The 16283-nt window shown below is 49.6% G+C and overlaps 1 protein-coding gene across 6 annotated transcripts in view; it reads right to left on the bottom strand.

The window, feature by feature from the left end:
* Positions 1-16283, bottom strand: part of EXOC6B (exocyst complex component 6B) — a 294380-nt gene that overhangs the window by 75470 nt on the left and 202627 nt on the right. For all 6 annotated transcript variants that reach the window (XM_066997041.1, XM_048045623.2, XM_066997042.1 and 3 more), the window contains one exon: positions 9459-9600. In XM_066997041.1, the coding sequence (XP_066853142.1) occupies positions 9459-9600 (142 nt within the window). The remainder of the gene's footprint in view (positions 1-9458; positions 9601-16283) is intronic.

The following is a 16283-nucleotide window of genomic DNA, read 5'->3' on the forward strand; positions in this document are numbered from 1 at the left end:
CGCAAGGCAGGGCTAACACAAGCTTTCTGAATCTGATCTGCAAGGGATAAATCATCTTTACACATTCGCTGTACGCCCCACTGTCTCATCTGGAAAAATTATCCCCAAAGCCACATCGATCCTAAAATACCCCCACGTTGAAAAAGCACGTACCTGAGAAGCTAAAAACTTGTAGATGTGTGAAATAGCCTTTGAGCTGCTTCTTGCGAGGTGAACCTGCCCCGGGCTGCTCCGAGCCACTGATGTCCCTACACTGACGTACCCAACAAGCTGGCTGAGCCGTTAGGTCCTACACTCTGAAGATGGGGTCACATCATGTTACTAATTATATTTGAAGCAACACTGGAAAAGGGCAACCCTGAAAGGACTGCATTGAAAAGAACTTTCTATTTTAGATGTAAGGGTTTCACAGCTGCTAGGAATCTATTTAGAAGCACACATGGAGTTGTGAAATTTAAGATCTTCCCGAAAGCATGAATTTCGAATACTCATGAGAAAATGCCTGTGAGTGGGTCTTGAATGTTTTCACAAAACTCGTGAATTTGTCACTACTGTCATCTGCTCACGAGCAATCCAAGATGGATTTTATCCCGAGCCATGGCTGCTAGTCGGCAGCTCACCCTCAGCTATCTCCTACTAAGCAACCTTTGGGGAGCAACACCGGGCGAGTTATGGAGTAATATTGCCCTTTAACACTGCACATTACAACAATGGTAGCACATTGAACACGCTCTTTATGAACCAACATTTGCTTGAACAGTAATTCCCATAAAAAGAATGGATTTGAGTCTCTGCAGTATTAACAATGCACATGATATCCAAGAAGTGAAATGACATATGAGATCATATTACTTGTATTAGAGGAGAAATTAGATCAAGAATATGGCTTATATGCTACAAGAAAGCTGCTACAGCAATTGACTATAAGGAGCCAGAAGAGCAATGAATGCAATGCTTCACCCCATGGTTGTTACAAAAATAGCCGTACCTTCTGTAATCATAGGTCACATTTTACATACCAATGCCACAAACTTATTTTGGAAGGAGAAATGAACAATGTCTTAAAGAAAAAAAGAAACAAAGAAGAGAACAGAGCTTTAGAGGAAAAGACACAGCCAGTTCTTCTTGGTTTTAATCTCTTCAACCAGATTTCAGGATAATTTTCTCAGAACAACCTAGCACAGTGCTGGCCTCGGTACTGTCGGATTCATTTATTGTACTTTCTCCACTACCAAGGCAAGTGGCAAACACTGCAAGCCACCTACAGTACAGCCCCTTGAGCAGAAAATTACAAGAGAATAGAGCAGATCAGTATGCGCCTGTTTGTACAAAGCATTTAGCCAGGCTAAAGGGTTGAGAGACTTGTGTTCAGGCCAAAAAAGTAATGTCTTTGCAAGGTCTACAGGCTTGGGCCACCCAGGGCAGGTCACAGAGGGACTCTAACCTCTCTTCCAAAACATTTCACCAATGAAAGAATCAAGGAACAGGAACCGTTAAGCCCTTTACAATGAACAAAGAATAAAGAGTTCAAACGCACACAAGAAAAGAGACACCCACTGTAAATTAATGACACAGAATTGGAGGAATCTCTTTCTGCAAACTGTACACGGCTATGCGCATAGGGACAGGGTCTTATACATACTATGTGGTTATAATAAACACACCTGGCTAATTTATTCCTTAGAAGATCATTTTGAGGCAACATTTTCTAAAAATTACATGACACCACCATAATTTATGATGGCAGACCTGCAGGATCAAGGTTATAGCAGCTCCTCTTGAGGGGAATCTGAAACATCCACTTGCGGTTGCATCTCTCAAGAATAAGTTTTTGTATTAGGTGAAACAACCACATCCGTCTTCCCTGATGAATGATCTAGGTCTTAAAGTCATTGTCCTTAGACAAACTCTTAGACAAACTCTTGGAAGACCGTCTTAGAGAAGTCACGCAACAGGACATCTTGCTCCTCACCCAGGGGTGCAAAATGACACCTTGAGGATACTCAAGCTAAAGAACAAATTTTTGCATGGACTCTGGAGAAGCTCACAAGGCAAAAACGAAGGAAGTGATAGGTAGGAAAGTAGGCAAGAGGAACAGAAGGAAGGTCGTCTTGGCAGAAGTCATATTGTTCTCTTCACAATGTCTGCCGAGCTTATATGAGCTATACCTCCACCCACACCATTCCCATACAGCTCTGCTTTGATAATGTTCCCCATTAAGAGTCACATTAGCAAAGCTCATCCCCACCTATGATATTCCACAGAGCTGCAGGGAGAGGAAAGAGTCATCCAAAATACACTGAATAGCATCAGATTATATAAAAAGACTCTGTCACTGGGATTTTATTCCTCTGATGGAACAAAGATGAGCCTGGAGTTCCATCAGAGCCTGGAGAGGGGTGGTCTTAGAGCTCTGCTGGTCTGCAGCCGGGGCTGAGGAACATCCTCAACACTGGAGAGCAAATCCTCATTCCTGGGCCACCAGATGTTGTCAAGTAGAACAAAATGGCTATCTTCAGATGAAATTGTGTGAAATGTGTGCAATGAAAATTGGTATCTGCTAATCTACAGGATAGGTCTACAGAATCGAGCTACAGATCTACACAGGTTCCCAAACCCAAGACCCAAGATGTGCAGTGGATGTTTCTTACCAGATATGAAGTTCTGAGCTTCACTGAAGTACCACTACCAGGAAAAGTGGACTGAGTACTGCTCACCTTTAGCTTATTTGAGCTGCAAAGTTTGACAAGTACCAATAGGGTGGGTGTCTGTGCTGGGTGGGAAAGGGAAAGGGGGGTGCAAAGCTTGGGGACAGCGTGATTAAACAGTGAGCTCTGAAAATTGCCTCAGCTAAAGTAATTAATATAGTTTGGTCTTGAAACTGAAAAAGTATTCTTACTGAATGTCAAGGGGAAAGCAGCAGAGGAGACGAGGTAGTAAAAATATCAGCTTTCTTTGCTATAGCAGAACAAACCTGAAAATGTCTGATCTAGTTCAGACTGAAAGGAGATAAAATCCAGCTGTATTAAGTAAATGGGGTTTTGAACTCATTGTTAGTTTCTTTCCATATATTTTAAACAATTCTAGTTCTTTAAAACCCAACACACAGGCAACCCCACTGAGAGGCCCATTACTTTTCACTTGTTCAAAGGGGAAGTGAATGGTGTGGATTTGCAGGGATCCAGGTCATACTTTCAACGTCTCATTTAAATAGGTGTGGACAGAGGCATTCCCTCTTCCTAAAGTGAGTTCCAAAGGACTTTAATTATGGGAAAGCATCAGTAAGCATCCTGGTTAAAAATGCTGAAGGAGATGAAGTGGTGGATTATAGGACAGATGAACGGCGAACATTAGGCAGAAATCAGGCGATGGTTAGAAACAGGGTAGGAAAGCAGAAGTCTCAGTTTAGGGGCAAAGTAAATGGGGTGGAGAGTCCCCTTCCCTCTGACAGCATGCAGACTCCGAGGGTTTGCTCAAGTCAGACATGCAAACATCACTTGAGCACTGATAAAGTAGGGAGCCTTGTCCAAACACCTCCCATCAGCATCTAAGCGGAGAGCTCTCAGCTGAGGAGTCGTGTGCTTCTCCTCCACGCACACTAATTCACCAGGTGTCACCTTCTAGGCCACCATAAGTACTTTGCAGCCTCTAAGAAAGGTCATCTGAGGGAAATGAAGAGAGCACTACCGGAATTAATTCATGGTGAAGAGGTGGGGAAGGAGGAGATCTGCTCCTCCCGTCCTGCCAGGGAACGGGGCAGCTCGCAGGCACCGCCAGCAGCTGGCAGGCCTGGAAAAAGGCCCGGTCTGCGAGTTCCCAGGGATCAGTGGAGAAAACAAAGATGTTCCTTTGGAAACAAAGGTTGGAAACACCTGGCTTAGAGGATACTGCCTTCAGGCTCTGCAGGGCAGGTGGCAGACTAACCTGGCGTCTCTTCTCTGCTTTTCCATCGGCTTCATCTGCCGCCCATGCGCAATCACCAGCCCTCGTCCTCCCAGCCCGCAGACCCCAACAGCTCAGCACTGTGGCGTAACGAGTCCCTGCCCACCACCCAGACCACAGTCGTGGTCTTTCACGCCATCACAACAAATCGGATGCAGGTTTCTATCCTTCTTCAGGAGCTATGACAGGTCCCAGGGCCGAGGAGCTCACAGGCAGTAAGAACTGCCAGCCAAAGTTAGCACGGCCCTGTGTACGGGCCCTGGGTCTGAGGAGGGCCTGCAGCTTTCATTTCTTTTTGACCATTTATCTTGTCTTTTTAACCACGTATCCAAGCAGCACAGAGAGGAACCTGACTGAGGCTGCAAGCCACTAAGACAACAGAAGCTCTTGGTGTCCTCTCTACAAATACCACCACCAGCTATCGCAGGATCTGAAGAGATCAGTGCCGTGGAGATCTGTCTGCTGGTGTGATCGCCTCAAACCTCTCCATCTGTTCACTGCAACGTCCCCTCCTCTCCCCCAAAGCACAGACTTTCTCAGGCTTTGGCTGGTGCGTTGCGGCAGGACAGATCCCAGCGAGCACACGGCGCAGAATCCCCAAACTGGGGACTTTGTCCTCAGAAAGGCAGAGCTCACCCCTAGCACCAGGCACGATACCCTCGGCCTAAAGGAGAACAGGCAGCTCCTGTGACCCTGTCAGCCCACGCTCACCACGAGAGGACTGCCCACAGCGTCGTGGGCAAACGCCGGAGCATTGAGCAAATAACGGGATTTCCGCGTGAGAAACTTTTTGGAGCCAGATAACGCAGCCAAGAATGAGGTGGTAAACAGCTGCACTGGGACCCATATAGGCACATTCTGGCATGCTCTCGTGTTTGGTTCAGTATCCCTCAAACTGGCTGACACATCTGGGCTTCTTATTGACTACACCCATGAGTGGGCTGAACAAAAATTTGGAGTTTAATGAAATTTTAAATATAATTTTACGGCGCTTTTAATTTGTCATAAAGCAGCAGTTAAAAGACTTTAGAGATTATGGAACTGCTTATTTTATGATCTAAGTATTGTAAAAACAATCTGCCTCAACCACCGCTGGAATTAGTTATATAGATGTGAAACACTTTTGTACAAGCGAGAGCAGCCGCCTTTCTTTTTTTCCCTTTTCTGTCGCAATCCCCAAATCTGGGTCGTTTTCTTTGATTCCCTCTACCTCTGAGTTGCAGGAGATGTGGAAAAAGAAACACCAGCACCAGGAGGTCCTAAAAAGAGCAAAGTATGGAATCGAGGTGAAAAGGCACGGAGCCATTACAAAAAGCACCGTTAAATCTTGGGTTGCAGACATATGCTGGAAGACAGCAACCCCCTTTTAACAAGTAAATTTCTATCTTGAAAAAAAGTATCCCCTCTTCTATGTACAAGTTTACAGAAATATTGGTGTTAGGTTTGTGCTTTTTTTTCCCCCTGAGTTGCTTTTTTTTCCTCTCTTTTCAAGTTGGCTCATTGGGCTGGAGCCAGAACTCGCTCCTAAATTGAGACGTAATTAGACGTGTCCTACTGCGTCTTTCTGGACAACTCATTTAACCTCTGTGCCTTATTTCACTCTAGGTTTAAATCAGAGGTGAGAGAATCTCTGTTGACTGCATAAAAGGAGCTATATAAAGCCAAGCAATAATAACAAGAGTTACAAGTAATACCTGGCCAGCAGAAAACAATTTAAAATGACTTTTGCACTTTCCTGGACTTGAGCCGTGCCGTCCATACGCATACATCACTCGTAAAGCTGCACCAGAAGACTTTCAAACCTCTAACACATATCTTGGGCAGAAGCTTTTTCCTGGAAGAAAGCACACCGGCACCCCAACCTGCAGGAGTGCTGCTCTGCAGCTCCTCTAGTGCTTTGTCCGACAGGAATCTCCTGCAACGGGGTTTCCACAGCTTCCCCGGGGGAATAATGCCACAGGAAAACAGCTCTCATTTTTCACACGTTTCTCTCATCATAGTCAGCCTAATCAGATTTTTACAATCTTGCAGCTTCGTTTTTCCTTGCCTCTTTCACACTAAAATGCTGCTGACGTATATGGGACTACTCACACAACCGAGAAATGCAGGAGTTGGCTCCTCATGTTTATTTAATTTACTACTTCTCCCCACTTCTCCAAAAACCGTCTTTATAAAATGAATAAACTGTGCGTGCAGTGCTTTGAATGTGCAAAACGCTATCCAAAAACTGCTGAGTACACTGCTCCAGAGGACGGATTTATTGTGCGGGCAAGGGGTCCCTGCACGAGCTTGTGCTCCTCCTCAGCACCACCCGGGCTTGCCTGTGTCTGGAGCCAAACCTTAGCCTGTGGCTTGCTTTTGCAGCCATTCCCCTTCGTTACGCTGATGGGATAGCAAATCCAAAAATCAGAAACTATTTTATGAACCCATAAGTTTTGAGAATTAATTTACCAGTGTCTTGGCTTAAGCTTAAACCATCACCGTTTTCACCTCTGCAATTACTATCTGTCGTGTACAGAAACACGTTTTCTTCTAATGTGTATTATATCTACTCCAGTATAATGTACATTATCTGCATCACCTTCAAACCACACTTAATACACAACTAAGTTTTCATTAACTTTTCTCAGCACTCTGTTAACCAGCTTATACTTTTGGTGTTCACAATCAACTTAAACAAAAGCCTAATAAACTCAGGGACTGAAATTCCGAAGCCCAGTTTCCATACCAGAGAACCCACTGGACGTGCTTGGAACGGCTATAAAATCCTATTTAAATGTGATAAGAACAGCTATAAAACCCTATTTAAATAAGATAAGTACGTGATAAAGCTGCTAAACTAGGTAAGGCCGGGGCGTCTGGGGAGACGAAGAGGGCTGGAGGCAGAGGTATAAAAAGCCACATACACAACTAGTGTAATAAGGACAACGGGATTTGCACCCAAAAATTAGAAAACAAATTAAAAAAAAAAAAAGTAGACCCTTGAAAATGGAAACATATTTTCTGAATATAACAGTCTGCTCTATGGATCGATTTTTCTGGAAAGCCAAGTCTCGATGCACTGCTTCACAAAACCAGAAGTAAAAAATCACTCCTGGTGTCAGCAAAGCCACCCGAGTGCATTCCTGCTCCCGTAAAGGAAGAAAGGACTTTGTCTGGGCTTCCCGTTCTGCGGCCAGCAGCGGGATGACAGTGATGGATAGGAAGGTTACAGCCGTGGCATCTGTCTCCATTCCCCGCCTGCGACGCACCTCGGGTGGAGCGGGTCGCGTCCCGGCTGCTCAGGTTGGCGGCACCTGCTCTTCAGTGTCTGAGTGCTCCTCACCAAACAATTGCTCCAGATCGCGTGGAATTTAAGGAATCAGGCTCTTAAACCCGATATTAAATGTCATCCGTTTTACTTAGCGCCGGGGGCTCTCAGGGAAGAGATGCTGCTTAGTGACCCAAGTTACCGGTGGGGCGGAAAAACTGCAGGGTCACAAGTCTGTTTGCAGCCAAAAGAAAAAGAAGGAAACTATTACTGATGACAAATGCTTCCTATTATTCTCAGCACCACAGACCGTCCCTGTGCGGACACAGATTGAGAACGCAGCTGCTGCCGGTGCAGCCCCGACACGCTGATGGGACACAAATTAGGCAGGCAGAACTCGGGGCTGAAGGCACTACTGGAAGAAAAATAAGGTCCTGCTTGCATCGAGACAAGTGATGTAGCTGCAAACTTTGGATGTGACTCATTAAACACCGATCCTTCTCCCAGGCTCCCCAGCAAAGGTTGCCATGAATTAGCAAAAGGAGATGGCCAGCTATTAAAAAATACCCCCTACAAACATCACGAAATCTTGCTGGGTCACCTCTCTTGAAAATAAGATTCTGTCTGTCGGTAGCTCCTGTTGGTGCTGTCTAACTGGAACACAATTAGCGAGGCTTTTATAAAGGGTGACAGAATATCTTTGTTAAGTGCCAGGTGATAATGAAAACACCACAACTGATTTCCCTGAATAAACGGAGTTACCAAAGATAGGAAGAGCGAAGCCCCAGTACTTGGGCTCCGGCAGCATTCCCACGGAGGCAGGGACCCGGCTTAACGGGAGCCACACCAGGGCAAAGAGCACGTCAGGAGACTGCAAGGAACAGGCTTATCTCGATCTGAGCAGGGAACACCCCAATCTCCATATCAAAACAAAGCCAAAAAGGTGGGTATTTGGAAAAAACTTCCCTAAAAAATCTTCGTCTGCTCTAAAATTAAAATATTGCTTGAATCCTACCAAGCTCAGCGTTTTCCATAGCCTCTGGCCCTGTGATATTTTCACAAGCGGCCGTGGAACACAATACACCAGATTTTAAATGTGGCTAAAACGTGGCAAATAGGCAAAAAACAGCTCAAAGCAATGGCTGTTGTCTCAAAAATAAAGGGCCCGGCCCCACACACAGCACAGGACCGACCGTCCCTGTGGGACAGGCGTGCAGCACCGCCAGGCTCCATGCTGACCTGCCCAGCTCCCGGTCGTCCTGGGGACACCACTGCCGTTCCCTCATCTCTCTGTGGTTACTCATCTGTCCAAACATCAACTTTTTTAACCCGATTTGTACGTCTGCCTTCCACAAACATCCTGCAAGAGCCTCCCACACCCAGAGGTGCAGGGGGACATCACAGAGCTGCCCACCAGGACCGCAGGACTGCACAGCGCTGCTGCTGCTGCTGCCCTTAGAAAAAAATCACCTGTGGTATGGGACAGCCCCCTTTTTGAGCTTCAATATGCATTTAAAAACAGACTCGTCAGGGAGGAGGTTCCTGTGCAGAACTGTGCTAGCCCTGCTTTGGATTAAATTATGAAAATAGGAAGAAGTGAGGCATTCTGTCAGTTCTGTTCTGCATTTTGTTAACACCTACAGACAGCAGGAGAATGAGCAACCTGAGAGAAATCTCAGGATTTCAGAGCTCGTTCAGGTGTTAGCTGGGTGAACCAAAATGAGCAGGGTTGAGCGCAAGGCACGATGTTGGCACCTGCGATGCTCACATGCACACCTCCAAACAGATTTAACTACTTCGCTTACGAGGCATCTCCTTCCCGTAACAGTGACTTTGCTAAAAGGGCAGGCTTTGGGAAACAACTCCCTGCAGCAGATAGAGAAGACAAACAGCTGAGGTCAGGAGAGGACCAGAGCTTCTTAAGAACACAAGCCAGTTACTGTTTTCTCAAACAGCCATCGTAAGCGAACTGATTCCTGCTAGCCCTCCTCATGTTTTACCCGCTCTAACTCCTCATATTTTTAAAATACTCAAAAATACTCAAAAAGCAGGGATGATCTGTAAAGCATCAACACAGCATTTAGGAGAAAAAGGAGCAGTAAAGCTTTGATCTCTTAGAGTTTGCCGGGCTGCTTGTGTCCTGAAGATACTGCCAGGTGTCCTCCTGGACAGCACCAGCGGGCTCTGACAGCGCTGCCCTGGCTCGGGCCCTGACACACGAGTGGGTAAAGGGAAACATGGGGCATGGGCTGGGTCTGCATCTTACGTTCGCATTCCTCCACGTCCAGGTTGAACTGCTGCAAGGCGCCCAGCGTCAGCTGCCGCACTTCGGCTTCCAGCAGCAGCTGCATCAGCGAGGTGGACAGGTGCTTGCACGCCGACATGCAGGCGGTCTGCGCCACCTTCCCCTGCAAGACAAAAGGGAGGCGCGTTAAGGCCACTGAGCGCAACAGGGAAAAGAAGCTCCGTGGACCAGGACTCTCCAGTCCGCCCTCTTTAACACATCCCATCAGCTTTCAGACCTCGCTTTTGCAACCATCGTCTTTGAAGGGAATCAATCGCCTTTTAGGACCACGCTGCCAGTAGCAGGGTCAGACCTTGGAAGATGGGGAGTGCCCAGGAGCAGCTCAAATCCAGGAAAGCCTTGGGGTGTTTAGAGCTCTAGGCAGCCCTCATTACGGCATCCTACCACGGACAAGACAACGTGCCCTATTTTATTTGACATCGTGCATAGTCTGCCTGAAGTTACCTTGTTGATAGGTCAAAATCATGGGGGCAGTGACAATTCAAAGCTCCAGCCTGCAACTAAAGCAGCATCTCTGCATGTTCCACAACAGCGGGGGCACTCTGCTCAACAGGGCTGGTTTAGCCTCCACCACGTGGGAGCAGAGTGGCCTCTGCTCCTTCACCAGGCTGCACGGCATCCACGGTGCCACCAGCAAAGCCAGCAGCGGTCGCTTGGCTTTGCACAGCGAGGGACACGAGCGTGTTCCCCGCTGTGCACCCTACAGAGCTGGGGGCACACTGGCGACAACAACCCCAGTCCCGTCTCTAGTACGCTGATGCTCCTCAGCCCGCTCCCAGCGCCGTGCAGCCCCTTTTGGACACCGGTGGGAAGGAAACGTCCAAGCACGGAGGTGTCACAGAGTTGTGTTTGGGTGGGGGGGGCCGCATCCTGCCCCTGCTTGCTCCAGGGGGAAGGCACCCATCAGTGCTTGCCTCCTCCCGGCTGGGCCGGCGCGGTGGCAGAGCCCTGTGGGGCAGCTGCTGCCCCGACACCCGGCACAGCACCGAGAGCAGGAGGGAACGGCCGGGGTGGGTGCGTGGAACCAGGCGGGTGCTGGGGGTCTCCTGGAGCCGTCCACGAAGCATCGCTCTGACACCAGGATGGGATTGTGAGACAGAAAAGAACACGCTGACCGCTCCCGGGGTGTAAAAGGTGCTGCGCCTGGCAGCTCGATGCCGTGCAGGCTCGGCTGCGCCGCGTGTTTCTGTCCCTTTTCCAGCACGACCTACGCCACCAGAAGCAGGCGTGAGAAGATTAACGGAGCTCTGACCAGCGGTGTTATCTGCTGCCCGTGAAGGCTGCTCCTGAGGGTGCTTCAGACCAAGAAGCAGGCTGGTGCTGAGCGGGTCCTGCACCTCCAGGGGCCTGCCCCCCTCGTCTGCTTTTGAGGTTTCTCTCTTGCTGGAGAGCTAATTCCTCTATTTTGTGTTTTACCGTCTTCCTCGTTAACGGGAACTGCTTTATCTGCATTTCCAGTATCTGTGCAGACAAAAGGAAGATGCCTATTTTCTGTTGGAAAGCTACGGGTGAAAAAACATGTCAGTATTAATACCGATTATAATAATTTAACACCAATTTTGTTGCTCTCAAGATTTTGTTCCTCTTATTTTTACCTAATACCTTAATATTTTGCAAATGTTTGACGCCTTTTTTTGTATCAACTACTTAAATTCCTTGAAACCTTTATATTTACTAGGAAAGCATGAGCAGTTCTTAGTTTCAGCTACTAAGAAAATCGAGAGTATTGTCAGTAAATATTTATTTTTAAAAATGTTTCCTGTGGCCTACAGCAGTTACGTTTCACTTTTGAGGAACAGATGCGATCTCAAGCTGTGAATCACAAGAGCAGTTTGCAGTAAGAGGAGTTACCCTGGCTGAGCCTTCCATTTCCCCATCGCAAAACAATCGCAAGGCAGGCGAAGAGCAATCACCACCAGCTATTTAATTAGGATGCACGAATTTTCGAGCGGTCAGGTTTCAAACAGGAACATGACAAGTTGCAAAATCAGCACGCCGAGGGAAGACACCGTGTCTGGGGAGAGAAATCACCTTCTGCGGATGATTCAGTGTACAGCTAATGAGAACTGAAAGGCCAAACAACGTTTATTTGAACAGCAGGTTCTGTGCACACAAAAATGCCTCTTCCTCATCTTCCTCATCTTCGTCATCCTCCTCGCCCAGCAGAGCTGCTCGCTGTGCGGATTTCAGTGCACGCCTGCTCCCATTAACAACAGCTCTGCACAGACCCTCTTGAATCCAGCGGCTGGCCAAACCAGCTGTTGTTGGCCCTGATGGCATCATTCGGCTTGCAGAAACCTTTAATTATTTTTTGAACAGAAAGGGTTTTATGCCAAAGAGAAGCTGGCCATGATGCATGAATAAGGCGGCACAGGCTTCGAGAGCAGGAAGACAGAGCTGAACCTGCAGACGTGAAACCTGCGATGTCCCAGGGGAGTTTCAACGTCCGAAGCAGAAGGATGTGAAGGAAAGATGATGGTGGGAGGACTCACGGGAGGGGAGAGGCAGCCCCAGCCGAAAGACAAGGGTGCTCAGAAACACCAGCTCCTTAGAAAGGCCACGGGCAGGTCGCTGAGCTCGAGCTCCCGTGCACCGACCTGGCTGAAGTGTCGGCACCAGGGGAGCCATCACCAGAAGAGAGGAGAGCGATGGGCACGGACACAAAGAACTGAGGTCCTCCGTAAAGACCGGCAGATACCTGAATGCCTTGGGATGCCACACGGAGACGGAGGTGGAAAGGTCCTTTCCGTGAGCCACGCAGGTTTCCCCACCCACCAAGTCACCACCAAATTTTCCAAGTAAGATGATAAGCTTCCAAAACACGTGGCAGTTCTGTTCAACCCACTTGAATTTCCTCCCTCATTTCGTTCAACCTACCCGAATCTCTCCCCTCATTTACAATTACTCCGAAGACATCCCTCGTTGCTTCAGTACAAAAGTTGTGGCAGATGAAATATTGCAATATGCTTGCATATTGCAATATGCACATGAGTGTGGGTGTGCAACGTGCATTAAACCCACAAAAAGCACAAATATTTTGGCTGGGAGCAGACTCACACAAGCCTTTCAGCCTGCACTGCCCGGACCGTCCGGCTCTCCGGGTCTGCAACCACACGACATTTCTGGGAAACGGAGCTGCCAGGAAAAGAGCCGTGCTTCAGCTGGACATGACGCCTCCAAATGCACACAAAAGAATTTAGCACGCTTCCTTGGAAACGAGGAGTGGCTGAGGAGATCTCACAGATTTTTACGAGCATCTTACAAATTTCAACTGGGATTAACGTGGGGGTTTCACACGGTGCTTCAGCTGAGGATCAGAACAGGTTTCATTGCTGCAGCACGGCCAGGTGAGCCTTTGATCCGTGAACTGGGAAGCGCTCTGACCAGCTTCACAAAGTTGTTTTGGATCTACAGGCAACATCCATCTTCAGCAGTAGGAAAAATTCATTTTTTATTAAAAAAAAAAAGCAGAGCCATGCGTTAGAGGACAGGGTACTTCATCTCCATTGTTTACTGCCGCTCCCAGGCTCCAGGAGCGTTCATTACTCACCCCAGCACAAACACCTGCACTAAAATTAAGATGAAACATGGCAACCGTAAAGTTTAGCAGCAGAGCCACAGGTTTTTGCTCTTCATCATTTACTTGTGCCGTTCTGACATACTTGGTTATTTAAAACGCTGCTCGTGCCCATTCCTCATCCCCAACCGCGGTGGGAAGCACGCTGGTACCCGACCGCGATTTGTCTTCATTACTTCCAACAGACACTGCAGGTTTTGTTGTGCTCAGGTAGTTCTGATGCTTTATTGAGCAGCTCAGTCCTGGTCCAGATGGGAAGGAGAGGATGAGAAAGAAAAGCTGCCGAGCTCTGGGACCTGCACACGTGCTGGGCATGGGGCAAAGGGCACGCTAAGCCCCCTTGTCCCTCCTTGTACGGCAGGACTTGCTTCCCAACTCTGTCCCAGCTTCAGGAGTCACCTACGGGGTGAGGAGCCGGTGGTGTCTGCCGCCCAGCCGGGCTGAAGGTGGCAGCTGCTGCCCATGGCACGTCCAGCAGAGCATGGCACGTCCAGCTGGTGGGCAAGGCTGCACAGCACCGCTGCTTCTGTAAAAAGCTGCAGGGCCCGGCGCTGAGCTTTGGAGGCCGAACTAAGGCCGTGCTTTGATGCCTTGGGGGTACCCAGGCACAACGTCCTCGAAAGTTTGGAAGCAGAGCCCGGTAGCGCTTCTGGAGAGCTCTGCCAACGTGAAAACACCCGATGAGGACGCGGGGTTGGCACCCATGAACGCCTTCCTCTCTCTCTGCGCTCCCACGGCTGTTCCCCAGCCAACCTGAGACTTCTTGAGACGCGCAACTCAAGTCCGAAGGGGACTTTTCCCTCTCAGTGCACTGCTCTACCCTGCTTGGAAAGCATCCGAAAAGCCAATCATGCATGGGTTTGGACACAGGCTGCAACCCTCGGAGCAGCCTGGGCGATGTCACAGCACAAACCCCCACAGGTGAAGTCAAAAGGAAGACCCACGGGAAGGTTTTCTGCCTCGCCGAGAAAGATCTTCGGGGAAAACCCTTCCCGTACACCGAGCAAGGGTGGGATCAGCAACACAGAGGTACCTAAAGGGTTACCTACGCCTGCAAACACGCCTGCTCCGGTGCACGCATTCCTCCGGCTAGCCGGGCTTGCCCGAATAAAGAGTGAGTGACAAGCGACACAGGGAGGGCGTGAAGAAGAGCAAATAATTGAGATGAAACGTCAAGTTAATAAGCCAAACGCGAGGAGGACGGGAGGGAAAAGTAATTTAATCATCACGGCTTGACAGCTCAACAACTCTGCCGAGCCTTCACGGCGAAAGCGGCTTGCAGGTTCCTGCAGTGGCGCTTTATGAAATTCTTTGCCAGTATTTTCTACTGCGCTTCGTTGCAGGGAGGGCGAAGGGAATCCAACGGGAGCAGCTTCTGGCACGGCCGCCCCTGCTCCTTCCTTTTCACGTGGGATTCGGCCGGGCCCAAAACTTGTTTCAGGTGCAAACGTGCACTGCGCCTTTGAAAGCACCGAAGCCGAATCTTCTCCTGACAGCTGAGAATCCCGCCTTTTATTTCCATTATTCTTCAGGTTTAAGCACCTAAAACCCGCTCTGTTTTTAAAAAGAGTTGGCCTTTAATGTCAGCTTTAAGAACATACAGATGTCTGACAGTTTACCCTCAAAATTACGGGATGAAAGATAAAAGAATATGAAAGATAGTTTTTTGCCTTGTAAGCACTAATCCAGTTTTCCTTTTATTTACTACTAGAAGGTCTGAAGATGCCACGGGGGTTGAAATCATTGTGCTGAATGTCTGGCTAGACAGGAAGGTGCAAGAAACTCCACAGGGGATGACTGCCTCCCCTGAGCAGCATCTCCCTCCCTGTGCACAGAGGTCTAAAACCTTCCCAGAATTTTTATTCCTTTCAGCCGTATAAATACAGATCCCCCCAATGACACAGATGCCAGTTAGGGCAGCTCCTTGTAAGATCAGCGGCTGCAGACAACCATCAATTTTAGAACATTTCCCCGGAAACACAGTGCAATATCTGCTCGATAAAGCAGCTCTTGCTGATGGGAGAAAAATAACAGCGGGACACGGCTCTATCGCTACTGCCAAGCTGCTGCCGCAAGAGAAGAAGGCTGCAGATATTCACACCTGAGCTGCTTTGGGTTGCACACAGGCAGGGATCTCGCACATCCTCATACTAGAACGTGCCCGTCCTGGTCCGCAGAATTACAGAACATGGGTGCGGGCAGGGCCCCCCATGTCCCTCCTCGCCCCAGCAGGGCCCCCCCAGCAGGGTGCCCAGCCCCACGTCCCGGCGGCTGCTGAAGCTCCCCCAGGAGGAGCCCCCCAAGCTCTGGGCAGCCTGTGCCAGGGCTCCGGCACCCGCCCGGCCCAGCAGTGCTGCCTGAGGGGCAGGGGGAGCCGCCGGGGCTCCGGGCTGGGCCCAGACACAGACGGGATCCCCCTGCCCTCCTCATCCCCAGACCAAGCAGCCCCAGCTCCCTCGGCCTCTCCTCGCAGCAGAGGTGCCCCAGGCCCTGCAGCAGTTCAGGGGGTGATGCCGGGCTCATCCCAGTGTGCCCAGGGCCTCTCTGGCACTGGGGACCCAACACCGGGCCCAGCACTCCAGGTGTAGCTCCACCAGTTTTGAGCACAGAAGCAGGATCACCTCCCTCCTCTTGCTGGCAATGCTTTGCCTGATGCAGCCCAGCACACCACCAGCCCTCTTGGCCCAAGGGCACGTTGCTGCTTCATGTTCACCTTGGTGTCCACCAGGACCCTCAGGTCCCTTTCTGCAGAGCCACTTTCCACCTGGGCAGCCCCCTGCACGTCCTGGTGCCTGCGGTTCTTCCTCCCCAGACTCTTTGGCATGTATTTACCATACAGGTTTACTTCATAGTCTTCTTTTTTTTTTTTTTTTTTTTTTTTCCGGTTCACTTTACAGCTTTCCCACGGCGCCAGGGCTGCGAGCAGGACGGCAGCACTGCCGGCGCCGCGAGGCCGAGCCCGGCTCACTGCGGGACGCCCGCCGCGCTCCGCTCCCCGACGGCGGCGAGCCGAGCCCCTGATTGACGTGTTTTCCACCAAGCCTCCGAAATCGTTAACGGCCCCACCCGCATCGGCGGTGCCGGGACATGTGCCTTGGCGTGGAGATTTCGGTGAGCAGGATGCAGCAGGGCTGTCAGCCCCAGACGTCGCTCCTAGAAAACCCCACGCTCTTGTTGCGGGTTGGAGGAGCCACCGCGCTCAGCAGGGA

This window comes from Anser cygnoides, chromosome 4 (genome assembly GCF_040182565.1).
Source record: "Anser cygnoides isolate HZ-2024a breed goose chromosome 4, Taihu_goose_T2T_genome, whole genome shotgun sequence".
Classification (NCBI taxonomy): domain Eukaryota; kingdom Metazoa; phylum Chordata; class Aves; order Anseriformes; family Anatidae; genus Anser; species Anser cygnoides.